Below are 16,867 nucleotides of genomic sequence, written 5' to 3'. Positions count from 1 at the left end.
AGAAGATTCTTAGAGAGAAATGATTTATGAGTGAATTTCTGGTCTCCTCTCATACCCTGGAAATCCTGGAACCAGAGTGTTTGTACCATCAAGGTGACTAGAGCTCAGAGGCATGTAGACACATCCCAGACGGGAAGGCGAGGGTAACTTCCATAGGGTGCTTTCCCACGCCTTTAGTAAACCTCCAAATAGGCTTGTGCTATAGAGCCCATTGATTCTCCTTCAGTGTTTTCTGCAGCATGTGTGATTCAGGATTTTTTTCAATTTTCTTTTATGAAGTGGTGCTTTCAGGCTCCTATGTGCATTCACCAAACAAATATTCATTGAGCAATGACTATATGTCAGACTACGAACTAGACAATAGGCTGTGCAATTGGGGACCGTGCCTACACTATTCATCACTCTCTTTCCAGTTCTGGCCCATTTAAGATTTTAATTAAAATGTATTCAACAAATGAATATCAAGTGTCATGTTAGATGCTGGAGATTCAAAACATAACTGGGCAAAACATAACCGGGCAGAACATGTCCTTTTTACATTCACTTAGAATGTTGTAGCTGCTTTAAAAAGATTATAAATGTTGAATTCATGTTTGGCTTCCCCATAATTATCTGTACAGGAGGGTGAAATACCTTCCTGAGCATTAGATAAGTCATTCTGAGTAATTCTGTCCATGTTAGAGGAGCCAGGGGAAATCAGTGGGAGGTAAGGAGCAATGCCCAAGTGCTTGATTATTAACCCCATCCAGCAAAGCTCTGCTGGGGAGGCCTATGTCAAGGCAGAAGAGCCGTGCAGCGGAGGAAAAAGGCTACTCCTTCAGAGTGTTGCTAGTGTTCTCCCTGTCGGGAAGTATGTGAGCTGAAAAGCAGTCATCTCATTTACTTCCTTTCCCACATATCCCTCGGGATCTGAAAAAGGACCACTATTGGTTGTCTGCGGAAGCTACCAATACTCTTCCCTTTTCAGAGCCTAAGGGATAAGTGAGAAGGGAAATAAATTCTTCCACCTCTGCATAGAGCCGGCCTGTTTCTGCTCCATCTATTCCCTAGAGTATGACTTGCAACCCACAAATGGAAAAATCAGACCTAAATGATAGTGAGTTTCTGCTCCTGAAAAAAAAACAACAGATGACGGACTCAATTTTCAGCCAGGAGGGGAACTGATTTTATGGGATTTTTCTTAGGGCTTTTGTGTTCGTTAGTCACTCTGGTTCGAAGGGCTCACACGATTCATGGGTTGGCCAGCAGATCAGCAACAATATACTGTCAGAAACTTTCCAGCCCTTTGTGCATAACCACCCCACTCATTTTCCTTAGCTTCTTTCCAAACAAGAAGATAATCTGCCTGAGGCTGCATGTACTTACATCTCCATAGAGTCTAAGAGACAGACCATGGAAGAAATTCCTTGCTTGAATCCCCTAAAGCCATGAAAGAAAAGTGTAAGCTCAAAATAGAAATACTAGGTTCTTCTTTCTTTGAGTGAATATGATCAGAATTATTGGGGCAGAATTTGGCCAGGGATTCAATGTCTATTTTCCCTAGAAGATAATTGCAGTTCCTTTATTTCAGGTACAAATGCACTGTCTGTTATGACACTACATTAACTTTCATATAATACGTTGTAATTTAAAAGGTGCTTTTAAACCTTATTATCTTCCTTTACAGTAGAAGATATATAAACATAGATAGATAACAAGAGGTATCACGGGCTAAAATTCTGATCTTTTCAACCTGCCTAGATAGGACAGGGGGAGTTCAGTGCCTTGTAAACTAGCACATATAAATATACTGTTCCATGTAGTATAGATTGGAAAAGACCAATTGCCTCCTGGGAGTTCTCCGTGGAGGAGGTGCAATGCTTCCTTGCCACCAGCCCTACTGCATCCTCCTTTTCCCTCAGGATGGGCCCTTGCTTTAGTCTGAAGTAGTGCTGCCAAATGTGTTCCCAGGGAATGCCAACGATACAATCTTCTCTGCAGAGATTCACATAGATTTACAAATGTGCAAATCTGTTGTCACGTTTTAAAAGTTTAAGTTCCAGGCACATAAAATAAGTTCCCTATTCTCTGGAAAAAGAGGCTTGTCACATTAAGCTGCCTTATATAAAGGCCCTCTGACACCTGTTCACTTAGAAGTAAACATTTATTCCAGGTAAGTCATAAAATCTTCAGTACACACTTTCTGACTCTGGGTGTGAGGCAGGTTCCTCCACCCTCAGCCCAGGAATTTGTCTGCAAAGTGAGTACATGTGTGAATATTACTAATCTACTCCTTGCATGGAAATGGAATATCAAATTATATAACATATAGGAGGGTGCTTTGAATAATACGGAATACTACATAAATGTGATATACTATAAAAATGAAAATTATAATATTATTTGTATTATTAATGATAATAAAAAATGGAGAGGCCTTTTGTGTTGACTTCAGATATTCCTGCCTCTTATAATCATATAAGAAGCTTTCAGAATTTCCGTGATCATCCTAGGTTCTTAACTTGAAGGCAAATTTTATTTCAAACCAAGAGTTTATGTAGACCAAGCACTACCATAAATCTATTCCAAACATATCTGAGTGTACAAGAGCAAGGTATAGATTATAAATCTAAAATGATCCACAAAATAGGTCCACATGAAAGTGTGATTGCTCTGTCTAGATGATCCAGATGGCCTTCATCAGCTAGATGGAACTCCTTTAACCGCTGAAGACATTGTCCAGAAAATTGCTACCAGAATTTACGAGGAAAACGACAGAGGAGTATTTGACAAGATCGTTTCTAAACTCCTGAATCTTGGCCTAGTAAGTCATATGCATGGGAATAAACCAAATTCTTAGTACAGTCTGGAATATGCTAAGAAGCCACGCCACTTGATTCAAGTAGCGAAATGTTTGTAATGTAGCTACTTTATACTTTATACACCATAGGTTTTGAGGATAAGTAAGACACCATCCTTTCCCTCTGGAAATTGATGGTCTGTCAGAGGAACTAGACAGTGCATGCATGCAAGCTGTGTAAGAACCATAAGATCAGTTCAGTGTGCCAGAGGATGGATTATATCCAGTTGAACTATATGGGAAAGCTTCAGAGGAGGAGGTGTTTGAAGTGAGCTTAGAAGGATGGTTAGGATTTAACCAGCAGAAGTAAAAGAGGTGTGAGGTGAGAAAGAAATAACATGAGCAAAGTCATGCAACATTTGGAAAACTAAGCAGTCCACGTTGACCCTGCCTCTACTGCGCCCCCAGCCCTGCACAATCCTGGCAGGCTTTAATAGGGTAGTTAGTATGGGTTACTTGGCCATGCATGACCAGCAATGAGGGTTGAGAAACACCCTCAAGACGTGTCTCAAAATAAGTGTTCTGTGAGTTCCAACAGACAGGACTGACCACTTGCACGGTGAGTCCAAGGCATTTTTTTCCAGGAGTGCTGGTCAGTCACTATGATGGCCTGCAGGTATGGAGGCATAAACAAGGTTGTCCAGAAGAGGGACCAGAAGGTTCTCTTGTCTTCTAAAAATATGTGTTCAGCTACAGAGTTAAATCTAGATGTTTTTATCATAAAACTGGGAATAACATTTATATGTGTTTTTGACTCTTTATAACAGATCACAGAAAGCCAGGCACACACCCTGGAAGATGAAGTAGCAGAGGTTTTACAAAAATTGATCTCTAGGGAAGCCAACAATTATGAAGAGAAACTCAATAATCCCACAAGCAGGACTGAGATTCAGGCTGGAAAAATACCAGAGAAAGTGGTATGTATATGTGAATGTATATGCGTACGTTATATATATATATATATATATATATATATATATATATATATATATATATATATATATATATATATATGTATGTATATATGTGCGTGGATGTGTGTATACGTATTGTATATAGTTAATATAATTAATACAATCTGTGTATAATTAGTACCTCACTTGGTGCCAAAGAAGATTCAGGGTATGTGACATTTTTAGCCCACTTAAAATATATATTCATGAAATACCAATAAGTTAAATGATATAAATGAACTCTACTTTGAAAATAATTTGGATACATGTTATATTACACAGAAAATGTTACATCTTATACTCCACTGTATAATAACATATAATATTATGTGAAATGGTTAGTGCACATGACAACTATTTATATAATCTCAGTGTACTGACACCAAATATTTTGCAGCCCTTTTGGTATCCAACTTGTATTCACCATGGATGTCATCATCTGCCCCTACCATCCATCCCCCACAAAAAAACTCAGTTGCTTTGATCCTCTGCCTTACCAGCGTTTATATTCCCAGGAGATGGTTGCCTGATGTTGACTCTGTTCTACCCCGTGCTCACCCACCTGCTCCTCCCTCTTTTCATTGGTTCAGAGCTTATCTGTCATCCTTTACTTAGACCATTCATTCTTTCTTCTTGCTGGACTCTTTGCCTCTTCATCTTTTCTTTAACCTCAGCAAAGCTGCTGAAATCTTTCTCTCCTCCTTGAATTCTCTTTAAAACTCTAGATGGAGCTGACCACAGGAATATATCAAATGCCTCACCTCCAATTTGATTTTCTCCACCAGGGCACCCAACCCTGTGACTTCTCATCCCCTTTAAAATCCTATTCCAAATAGAAGGAAAAAGAGAACATAGGCTTATATATTCCTGTTTTAGAGGAGGCTAGAAAATGGAAATTGGGTCTGGATTTTTTTTACTAGATATCCTAAAAGGTCTCCTTGGTTCTCCCTACTTTCAATCTCCAGCAGCTGCCATCTTTTTAAACACCTTTGGAAGAACCATCCATTCTAAAAAAAACTTTCTAAATTTATCAAAGAACTCATGACTTTCACTCAAGCTTACCAATCTGAACTGAAACCAACGTAGCTATTTTTGTGATTGATCCTTGACTCCAATTATGTATGTACTCCTTATTTCCTTGTTTTCTACCTGTTCACTCTGTTACCTAAATGCATCAATGCAAATGAAATGCAAGTGAAATATTCTTTTAATAAATATTGACTGAGGTACCAACTATGTACCAAGCACTGGGGATATAATGCTCATTTAAAATGACATAATGCCTGCTCTCATGACGCATAAGGTCTAAAGGAAGAGGTAGATGGTCTTTAAATAGTCATGTATTTTCATTACAACTGCGTTAAGTGATCTGAGAGAGAGAGAGCTAGAGAGAAGAGAAGAGAAAAGAAGAGAAGAGAAGAGAAGAGAAGAGAAGAGAAGAGAAGAGAAGAGAAGAGAACCAAAGAGAACAGAAATTAGAGATGATACTTGGTAGGTGGACCCAGGCCAGACTAGGTAGGGCTTTATGAGACATATATGGATTCTGATCTTTATCATAAGGATGGAAAAACTTACATGGTCAGTTTTTTAAAAAGATAACTCTGACTGCAAATGTGGAAAATGCAGTATAGGAAATAGGTTGGAGGTGGGTAGTCCACTAGTTAGAAGGTAAGAGATGAAGGCAGCTTGGACCAGAGTAGTGTAGTGGAAAAAGAGAGAAATGTACAAATTTGGGATAAATTTTGAAAGTAGGGCCAAAAAGACTACTGATGGGTTGAATAGAAGGAAAGGAAAAGGAAGAGAGGAAAAAAGGCTCATAGATTCTGTCTAGTTCACTAAACGAAGAATGGATCATTAAGATGAGGAACACTGGGCGTGGATCAGGTCTGGAAAAAAGTCTGTGTACCCTTCTAGACATCCCTTAAAACGTCACCCAGAAATCTCCCAGTGTGACTGCTCTAGTGGTGGTAGGTATTCTGACAAGCTTTCCTATGCCTTACACCATCTCTTTTGGTAGATTCTGTGACCTCAAAACTCCCCTCCTCGGTGAAAGGCAGTTTTATGAGGAGACACTCATGAGAATTGGTGGAGGGGAACTCGGCCAGAGCAGGAACGTAGAAATTCCCTGTCTATTCTCCCCTAAGCAGGATCCAGGGTCTTTAGGTAAAGCTCCTGCCTCTAAGTCCCAATGACTTTTGCATGTGACTCGATGCCCACCTGCAAGCCTAGAATAGGGTTTGATCCTGCAGCAGCTTGCAAAGGAGGAGGGTTTTTTGCACTTCACATTTGAGGACACCACAGAGGAAAGAATCAAGCGGGCGTGTCATTAGTTCTAACAAACTGTTTATTTTTTATTGATTTTTTTTTTTATTCCTACAGGAGACTCCAATGGCAGCAATTCAAGATGGTTTCACTAATGGAGACAATGATGAAACAGTATCTAATACCTTAACCTTGACAAATGGCTTAGAAAGGAGAACTAAAACCTATGGTGAAGACAACTTTGAGGAACTCCAATATTTCCCAAACTTCTATGCATTACTGAAAAGCATCGACTCAGGTAAAAACTGTGTTTTCTGACCATGTGGAACAGAAACAGTAATTCCAGGAAATGTGTGGGTGGTTGTTCTTTCTTCCTGTTTTCAATTTCCAAATGCAATCCTCAATGATATGTATTGTGGCCTTGGGGAAAATAGTTCACATCGATTTTTTCAGAAGTATACTAGTCATGGAAATATTTAGGAAAGGATAGTCAGGAAAGGTGGGGTTTCTGGACAATTTAATCTTCTTGTTGACATAGGGTTCATTTATTTGTTTAACAGTTAATGAACATGTGCTACATTCGTGGTCCTGGAGTGAATCTTGTGCAGGTGGTGAGATGAATCAGGCAGTGTCCCCACCTGATCCAGTTCAGCCTCAACTCCACTACGAATCTTTTTTTCTTAAAAGTATTTATTCATTTTCATTTCCTAATGGGAACAGTGTGTGGAACATAATTTATCATTTTATAAATGACTCAGAATTTTGCTTTTTAGACATTTTCAGTGTCAGTCTTCAAATGCGTTAGACTGACATAAACATTGGACTAAAGGAGGTCAGGAACCCCAAACACACTTGGAAAATGATTTGTGTGGTTTTTTTTTAAAGTCTTTAATGTGTCTTGCTCTTTTCTCTTATGTGTGCACCAAAGTAAGTTAACTGAAGATTTCAATTCATGTTTATTTTTGGTTAATCTGTGAGGAGGATAATATTGGGCAAATTTTCTGTTGTTATTGTCTAGACAGATACCACTACACTGCCTTAATGGCTTCTCCTCTCCCTGTTTAAGGATTCAGCCTCAGAATGCTTGTAATAAAGATTTCTGTAATTGTAACGTATTTCCCCAAGAAATGACCTTAGAGTGAGTTTTCATTTCTGGAGAATATCCTTTGTCCTTCAATTCCAGACATTGACCAGATGGCACCAGCCCCTCTGCTGGTGTCTGCAGGGCTTGTAATCTTGAGGGTCCATTCTGAGCCATCTTGCCCCACTAGTTGGCAGATGCTCAGCTCAGAACCTCTGTCATCCTGGTGACTCACTTCTTCTCAGTGAAGAGTATCAGCATGACACCAAATATTTATATGGATGTGACCTTGAGCAAATAATGGGATGGCTGAAGTTGTTATTTACCAGTCCTTTTGTAGGCTCTCTCCCCGACCTCTTCTCCTATCTTTCCTCTCTCCTAATCTTGTGATTTTCATAGTCTTTTAAAGATGTCACCGTATGGGATGTGTCTTATTTTGTTTTTTAATCTTTCAGTTTCTTTGACCCCATTCCATATTGCCTTTATTTTTATGGACTTTTAATTTAAATATTTACGCCAAAGTCTTTGATCGTTCCTGTCTTTCTCACCCAAGGTCTGAACCAATTGAGAAATAATAAAGCAGGTATAAAATCAAAATGTCTCTGAGACTGGTGAAGACTGGGTTGTAGAACATAGCTTAGTATGAGAGCCGAGAGTGGGCTTGCTCCTTCCCTGCTCCTCAGTCTAGCTCTTCAAAGAGCCAATCCCAGGGATAGTTTGAGTCTGCAGATCAGGTGCTTTTCTCAGGTCCTTTCCACTGTTCCAGGAGAGCAGAGAGAAGAAAGATTCCAAACCCCCATTGGTAGAGACCAACGGCTATTGCCTACTAACCTCATGTATAGGGAAGATGAAAAGATGGGGGGAAAGACTGTAAGTACGTACAGAAAAATCCTTCATAGCACCTAAAAGAATAGGGAATTTGGGCTCTCCTCTAGCATCTTAGTTTTTCTTTTCTTCAAAAATGGAAATAGATTTTTTTTTTCTGAGTTTAGAATTAATACATGTACTAAACTACTACAGAATCATTGGCCATCTTGTTCCATCCAGATGCAGAACACTATGTTAAATATGAAGAGTTCCCAAGAACTCTGGTTTCTGGTTCCTGATAGGGAATAGGAATTGGGAGGAGGAAGAGAATGTTAATTTCACCATTATTTACTGTACTGTTGGAATTATGTTATTATATACATCTATACTTTAAAATGAAATAAAGTATAGAAAGTAATATATACTACTGTTAAAGATCAACCTTACATTTAAAAAATGAAGATACATGTGTGTTCTTATCTAAAATATTAATCATGATTAATGAACACAGGTCGTTCTGGCCCTCAAAAATGTACAACCCGAGTGGAGAGAAAAGTTGTTGGGTCACCAATCTTCTAACTTTCCCTTTGAGTTCATATTATCTCAGGTCATAAACTGTCTCTATCATCTACTCTATTAATAAAATATTTTAGATTGAAGTAAATCTTTTCGGAGGAGTTATAATTGTCCATTTCTGAAAAAGTTCAGTATACCTGTACATTGTCCTGTATTCCCAATAAAGTCTTAGGCTTTATGTAGATCAAATATATGTGGTTTTACCTATAAATATAGGGAGAAATATTTCAGTAAGATGCCAGACTTCATAAATTGACATTGAAGGATGAAGCTATACTCCACTAGTTTTCTTTAAAAATTATTTTGTTCTTTTATATAGAAAAAGAGGCAAAAGAGAAAGAAACACTGATTACTATCATGAAAACGTTGATTGACTTTGTGAAGATGATGGTAAAGTATGGCACAATATCTCCAGAAGAAGGTGTTTCCTACCTTGGTGAGAGTCCTATCTGTTTTGTTTTTATTGTGGTTAGTTTCCATTGTCCAAAGTGACTTAGGGTTTGGGCAATAATCACTAATATGATAGTTTATGCCAAAATAACCTGAATCATCTGGGTAACCAGAATTGCCCAGCTTGATAATACATGCAAATAAAATTAACCAGAAGTGTTCAACTCTTTATCTTTATAGATCTAATTAGAGTACAAACATTGCACATTTGTTATATTTTATCTTCCTAACACTCTCTAATAATCACCACATAGACAATTTTATTAAAATTTGACTTACTATTTTTTCAATTGTGTTTGAATGGTCAGGACTAAAAGAGTCTTGATTTTAACCAGTGAGGTCTGTGTGCGATAAGGAGGAGAGCTCTGGACTGGGCATCAGAAGTTCTGCCTCAGACCAGCTCTGTCATGTGGAGGAAGGCACTCTCCTTGCTATGCCTCAGTTTCTGCATCTGTAAAGAAAAGGGCTTTGTTGTCAACGGCTGGTAAACTACTGCCCAAGGACTAAATCTGGCCCATCACCTGTTTTTGTATAACACACAAGCTAAGAATGTCTTTTATATTTTGAAATGGTTGGAAAAAAATCAAAAGAAGAATAGTGTTTTGTGACACAAGAAAACTATCTAAAATTCAAATTTCAGTATCCATAAATGGAATTTTATTGGAACACAGCTGTGCTCGTTTGTTTTAGTGTCTCTGGCTGATTTTGTGCTACCATGGCAGAGTTGAGTAATTGCGACAGAGACCATATGGCCTGAAAACCCAAAAATTAAACATATCTGGCCCTTTACAGAAAAAGTTTGCCAACCCTTGATTCTTGGAACTTTATAAATAAGCTTAGACATTGTTTGATTCTGCCTGTAAGTTGTTGTTTTAAGCCTTTTGTTTTCCTGCTTGATTTAGCTGATCAACAAATACCATGTATCCCTCATGTTCTTTGGGCAAGATGACTTCATGGCCCCTTACTCTGATCTCTGATGAGGGAGGGAGAATTAAACAGAAGAGAAAAATCTAATAGGACAGAGTAATCTAGAATTATTTTGTATGAACTCCATTTTTTTGCCACATAAAAATAGTTTTGCTGTTTTTTTCTGATATAAAAGAGCATATTCATTTTTAAAAATCAGTCAATGCAAAAAAAGGAAGTAAAACGATTGCTTATGTCAGCAACCAGGTAACATTTTGATTTATATCTTTTCAGATGTTTTTCTCTGTGTGTGCACACACACTTATATACCTATGTCGTTTTTTCCTTTTATTTAACTAAAAATGAGTTCATATTACACACAGTGCTTTGTGGCCTACTTTACTCATTTAACAGTAGATCAAAAACATTGTTTCAAATCAGTCACTATTCCATACCAAGATCCTGTGACTCAGAACTTCCACACTTAAATCATTTATCCTATGGAAGTAAATTAGAGATGGCACAAGCCTTATGCACAAGGTAGGTATTTCCACTGCTGTTTATAGCTGTGTTGACCAATATGGTGGCACCTAACCACACGTTGCTATTAAAGTTGAAAGTAATTAAGAGTAAACAAAATTTAAAATTTAATTTCTTATTTATACTAGGCACATTTAAAGTGTTCAATTGCCACATGTGCCTGGTGGCTACCATATTGAACAGTACAGAAATTAATATTTCCATCATTACAGAAAGTTCTATTGGACAACACTGGTTTATAGTAGGAAAAAAACAACGAAAATAACCTAGATATTCCACAAGAGGAGAACATCTAAAATAATTTATTAATTTATTCTTATGTTGGGCTATTTAATTTTATTTTTAAATGTTTGTATTTTTAATAATTGTATATGTTTCTTACATATACAATATAAATATTGTTTATAAGGACTAATGACAGGATGAAATGTTCATGATATACTGTTGAATGCTTAAAGCCATTTAGAATGTGACATCAATTTTGGTGTTAAAAAATAGATATATTATTAGAAAGTTGGAAGGAATTATACCAAAATACTATCAGAAAGAAAACAGAATGCATCACACAACAGAATACTGATTTTCTTCTCAAAAGAGAAGAAAATGAGGGGAGGGTGGCAGTAGGAGTTTACTTGGGGAGAAACAATACAAAGTAACAATGGAATCTTTATAGACTAATTGCAAAGAAGTGCTTGTTTGCAAACAGCAAAAAAAGGCCTGCTGTATTAGAAAGATGGATACGTGGCTGGTAAAATAACTGAATACAAAGAGTGTGGATTCTAATGTGTTGTCTACCTTGAGGTGGTCATAGTCTAGATTTCTGTCTAGTAACACCTATATGATGTTACTCCAAAGAGCAAAGTTAGGACAAAGGCAAGGATACAGATTTCATCTTGAAAGGAACAGAGAAATCCTCACCCTTAAGACTACCTAACAATAGGACTGGCTGCCTCATGAATTAGTTGAGGACCCTAAATGATGGAAATCCAACTCTTTGGCTTAAGCGATAAGGAAATTTAATTGCCTCATGTAACTGAAAAGTCTGGGGTTGGGGTTGGTGTGGCTTCAGGTTTGTGAAGTTTACCTATCGTGTGAGGAGTCTATTCCTCCCCCTCTCACAGCTCTGACTTTCCAGACCATCTGCTCCCTTATAGAAACAAGATGGCTAGCACAGCCTCACATCCTCACAGCACAACAATCCTGGTGGGAAAGAGCCTCTTTCTTCCAATGGTTCTAGCATTGAATCTCATTGGCCTGGCTTGAGTCATGTGTTTCTCCTTGAACTAATCACTGTAGCCCAGGGGATGGAAGATCCTGAGGAGCCAGGCCTGGGTTGTTCAGATCCATTTGAGTCAAATGTGCTGAGTGGGAGAGGTCTGTGTTCTCCAAAAGAAAATCAAGTAGGCAAAACCATAGGTGTCCATTATAGGTTTCTGCCCTGGATGTGTTCTGGCAGTGGCCACAAAGATACGGAAGGGACTTCTGCAATTAACTGAGCAGGGGACTGAACTTGAGGATCTCAAACAAAATGCCTTTCAGTCCTGAGAGTCTATGATTCCTAGAAATAAAGTCCATGTCAAAGCATCTTACTAGCAGTGTTAATATTGTGGAATTGCTCTTGTGATATTCCTGGTGAGGTTTAAACAGTTATTAGTAGAAGTTTGATAGCATCTTTCAGGAAATAAAATTATATTTCTTCCCCTCCTCCCTCCAGAAAACTTGGATGAAACGATTGCTCTTCAGACCAAGAACAAGCTAGAAAAAAATGTTACTGACAATAAAAACAAGCTTTTCCCAGGTATGATTAATTTAGCTATATTTCCTAGCCTTTAGCACAACCACCCTGTTGAGTGGTAAGTAAGAAACCGCAATAAATGTTGATAAAGAAGTATGGATTTCACAAAGTTGTTTTTTTTTTTAAATTAAAAATTATTCGGGTGACCATTGTTAGTAAGATGTCACAACGTTTTAACATCTGAAATCCAACGATGGGATTAAATAGCTATACCCTTGGCTATTTTGTGGCTAGTCCCAGCATAGAAATCTGATCTCAAGATGCATTGAAAAGAAATGTAGGTCTTTACTGAAGATTCTCAGGAGATGGCTGGTGGGAAACGGAGAGGGCTACATCACAAAACTGAGCAATTCTTCCTAAAATTCTCCTTTAGGTTTTGTTGTTGTTGTTTTTCCCAGATCACTTTTCCAGACGATTGTCCCTGGCTATCTGTCCGTTCTCTGCTGCCCCTTCCACTTGCTTTCTCCTCCCAGATCTTCTCTCTTCTCTGGAATAGTCTGCCCCTAGTATGATTTACCCTTTCTCTCAGTTTCTTCACTTCTGCATCTGTCCCCATCACCCTGCTCAGCTAGGCAAACCCCAGCAAACCAAGCTATGCAAAGGAGCTTCCTTTCAGGGGGGAGAGAAGAGCAAGTAAAGAAAAGATCGCAAGTTCTTATACCTTAAGTTTGTGTCCCTATCACAGAAGTTATGACATATATGTGATGGCATAATATACAGTCTTTTAAAATGATGTTTTGAAGTAGTGTTTAATAACCTGGAAACGTCCTTCCATCATGATGTGAATGACAAAAGCAAGGAACAAAATTGTGTCACAACTAAGAAAAAAATTATACATCAAAAAGAAAAAAAGAAATACAGACCACAGCACTGGTTGTGGATGTTTTACATAATAACACAATAACTGGTTTTTCTTTCTTTCCTATTTTTTCTGTAGTAGTAATCCTTTTATTGAAAAAAAAACAGCTTATTATTAGGCTGCTTGAGGCTCCTTAGTTTATTGACAACAGGAATGCATTACAATTGTTTTCAAGGGGTTACCTACTTTAAGGTTTATGATTTTTTTAATTCAATATAGCAGTATTAGAAGGAAAGAGTGTTATTTTTAGGTGACAAGTGAGCAAGGCTTATCCTTTCTTGACAGCAAAGGTCCAATTTTCTACTTTGCCTTGGGGTGACGAGGGCCAGGGAGTATGAAGAAAGAGGCAGATGGAGAACAGTTCTTCCACAGCCCCCAGATTCTCAGGTGCTACTCTGAGTAATACTGTGTTTTTCAAAACACAACACCAAGGAGAAACTGGGCAACTACCGTTATTTTCGTTTGGAATCAAGACTCAAATCCACGTTGGGATCTGACATATCCTACTTGATTGCCTACATTGATTAAAGTAAGGACAATAACTACTCTCTAATAGTACAGTGTGACAGAAGGGAAAGAACACTAAACCAGAACCCAGAAAGCTGGGGTGGGGGTGGGGGGGTCAGCTGTTCTGCTAACTCAGCTGGTGACCTTAGGCACATTTCTCCCCTCTCTGGGCCTCAGGTTCCTCTGCTGTAAAATGGGGAGGAGGGAGTTGGACTAGATAATCCTTAAAATCCCTTTCACCTCGAAAAATAACCTGACCTCAAACTGTACCTTTTCAATAAAGTTTGTTTCTATGTTAGGAATTAATTAATAAATAGGAAATAGGGTTATAACAACAGTGCACAATCTGATTACAGCACCATCAGAGAAAAGTCATGAAGAAACGGATAGTACCAAGGAAGAAGCGGCTAAGATGGAAAAGGAATATGGAACCTTGAAAGATTCCACAAAAGATGATAACCCAATAGGAAAACCAGATGAACCAAAAGGTATGGAATTGATAGCTCCAGGTTGGCAATGAAATCGGGGAATCAAAAACTTTCACTGCACCTGGAAGAGTGATCTAAAAGTCAGGTCCCACCAAATCTGAGAAATTAACACCATCTGGATAGAAAAGATTCAGCATATGGTATCTTTATTTGAATAGCAGTCTTTTTTGAATGTTCTTGAGTCTCCTGGGATGGCAAATTGGTTTTATCTTTCTGATTTTCTTTAGTGTCCAATGGATTTTTGTGCTTGGGGAGGAATATTCATGAACATTTGTGCATTGTTCACTGTCCAATTTATAATCTTAGGAATATATTAAGCAATATTTCTGTAAATGTAATTGATATTCCTCTAATAGTCACATACTACTTACTCAACAAAGTCATCAAAATTTATGGATTTAACAAAGCAAATTTCCTTAATCCTTTACAGTGATTGCAACCTGACAAATACTTTTAAGGACTTGATTAAAAATCATAAATCAAATATATCAAATTTCCTAAAATAACCTAACTACCTTAAAAAACATAAAAACCACATATTAAACTAGTTCAATAGTTACAAAACATATGTTTTTATCTTTATTCTTACACATTCCTGGGGTCTGAAATTTACCCGGCTTTCGTAAGTCTACGTGATATAAAATTTACATTTTCCTAGGATTTTAGAAACTTTACCATACCCTGAAAGCAAAAGACTCTGTGAGTTTGTAAGTTCTTAGTTGTTAACTTTAATTTCAGGTCAGGATGTAGGATTTGGTTGCATAGTCCAGTGATTCAAGCCTCTTTTATTACAACGCGTGCGAGTTACATCATGGAAAATTTATATCCTTGTCTCTCAGACAGATACGCTTTTTCTGAAACTCATTGTTTTTACCAGAAGTTGTGAACAGATGGCTTAAACCTACCTTATTTTTCTGTCTTTATGATAGATTGACCTCTTTGGTATAAGCGGACCCTTATCTTTGTCTTATCAGTAGCTCATTAGTTGGGTCATCTAGAGGTTTCTTCCCCCTATCAGCTGAGGGAGTGGGTCATTGCTCTCCCTTGGGGAGTGGGCATGACATTCAGCTGATCTATCATCTGAAAACACACCACTGGGCTCTCTTTTCATCGTTTATGTATAATCATTGATGGCAATGAACTGATGGACTTTGCTTATTCTTTGCTATAGTCTGATACGAGGCCGCAGAGCTGATCCTGTTCCTGTGATAGCTCTTAATTTTGAAGGAACTGCTTGGCCCATTTGCAAGTTCCCACGCTTTCCTGCTCATACAGATAGAAACAGGTTCACGTCATACTTGATAGACCCATGCTTAACAGTGTGTGTGTATTAAGTAGACAAGAAACAAACTAGCTATGTCTCAATACCTTGTAACTAAATAACAGCAATAAAATTTCAAACTAGTTCCCTTTTATATTACTACTGCATTTAACACTTTATATTACCTCTTTCCATTTATGAATCTTGTTCTAGTTGATGATGATGATGATGATTTTATGCTATACGGGTATAGCTTGGGCAGCAGGAGTCCCCCTGTTTCTCTTTTGTCCTCTTAGCACTACATTCAGTGGATTTAAAAAGCATCTTTGCTCTCTGACAACAGCAGGATATTCTAGACCCTCTCTGTCTCAAGACTTGAAATCAATTCCCCTTCGAAGAGTTCTGGTTCCTTTTTGTAGAAAATATAGAGATCTGAACCTGGATGACATGGGTTCAAATGAGTGGTGATGTTAGCCAAAGGTACTGCTTCTATTTCAGTTCCTGGGATGTTTTTGAGGCAGGGCTGAAAAAGAAATTTTTTCTTAACGTATCAAGTTTATGTTGATTTTTCCTGTCTTATGAAGTTTTATACTATTGTATCCTTGTTTTCTCTAGCGTGAATTTCAAAGACATTCACAATTTTCTCCTATGTTGAGATAGCTAACATATGAACTCTAATTGTTTGATAGTGGCCTATGTTAAGAGAGGTTATGATTTTGCATCTGGGCTCAGGAGGAAAGAATATTGGAATAATTAATAACGTTTGTCATGGGTATGGGAGGGGGATTGGTGATACACGTCATGTTTGTTGACGCTGTAGACCAGTGACGCTGCCTCGATACTTTCACTCAACCCTAGACCCTCTGGATCAGTATAAACTTTTCTTTAATTTTTTTTTTTTGAGAAATTGTGGTAAAATACACATAACATAAAAATTTACCATCCTAGCCATTTTTTAATGTACATTCAGTAGCATTCATATTTTTGTGCTGCCAGCATACCATCCATTTCCAGAATTATTTTCAGGCAAAATTGAAACATTACACTCATTAAATAATAATTCCCCATTCTCCTTTCTTCCCAGCCCCTGGCAACTACCATTCTACTTTCTGTCTCTGAATTTGACTACTTTAGGTGGTCATGTAAGTGGAATCACACAGTACTTGTTTTTTTCTGTGGTTGGCTTATTTCACTTAGCATAATGTCCTCTAAAGGTTCATCTATGCTATGGCATATGGCAGAATTTCCCTCCTTTTTAAGGCTGAATGATATTCTATTGTATGTATATACCACATTTTGTTTATCCATCCATTTGACTATGGACAGTTGGGTTGCTTCTACCTTTTGGCTCTTATGATTAATGCTGCTGTGAACATTGTATTACAAATATCTCCTTGAGACCCTACATTCAGTTTTGGGGGGAATATTCCCAGAAGTGAAATTGTTGGATCATATAGTAATTCTATTTTTAATTTTTTGAGTAAACCCATACTGTTTCCATAGTGCTGCATCCTTTCACATTCCCATCAATAGCGTGTAAGTG

The 16,867-nt window shown here is 37.8% G+C and overlaps 1 protein-coding gene across 2 annotated transcripts in view; it reads left to right on the top strand.

Moving 5' to 3' along the window:
• The window catches only part of SCG3 (secretogranin III), a 33,370-nt gene that overhangs the window by 4,205 nt on the left and 12,298 nt on the right, over nucleotides 1-16,867 (top strand). For both annotated transcript variants that reach the window (XM_033109352.1, XM_033109350.1), the window contains 6 exons: nucleotides 2,661-2,803; nucleotides 3,607-3,756; nucleotides 6,172-6,352; nucleotides 8,838-8,954; nucleotides 12,129-12,212; nucleotides 13,932-14,063. In XM_033109352.1, coding sequence (XP_032965243.1) covers nucleotides 2,661-2,803; nucleotides 3,607-3,756; nucleotides 6,172-6,352; nucleotides 8,838-8,954; nucleotides 12,129-12,212; nucleotides 13,932-14,063 — 807 coding nt within the window. The remainder of the gene's footprint in view (nucleotides 1-2,660; nucleotides 2,804-3,606; nucleotides 3,757-6,171; nucleotides 6,353-8,837; nucleotides 8,955-12,128; nucleotides 12,213-13,931; nucleotides 14,064-16,867) is intronic.

This window comes from Rhinolophus ferrumequinum, chromosome 6 (assembly GCF_004115265.2).
Source record: "Rhinolophus ferrumequinum isolate MPI-CBG mRhiFer1 chromosome 6, mRhiFer1_v1.p, whole genome shotgun sequence".
NCBI classification, from domain to species: Eukaryota; Metazoa; Chordata; class Mammalia; order Chiroptera; family Rhinolophidae; genus Rhinolophus; species Rhinolophus ferrumequinum.
The sequence above is the reverse complement of the archived record's forward strand: the minus strand, read 5'-3'. Positions and strand labels throughout refer to the sequence as shown.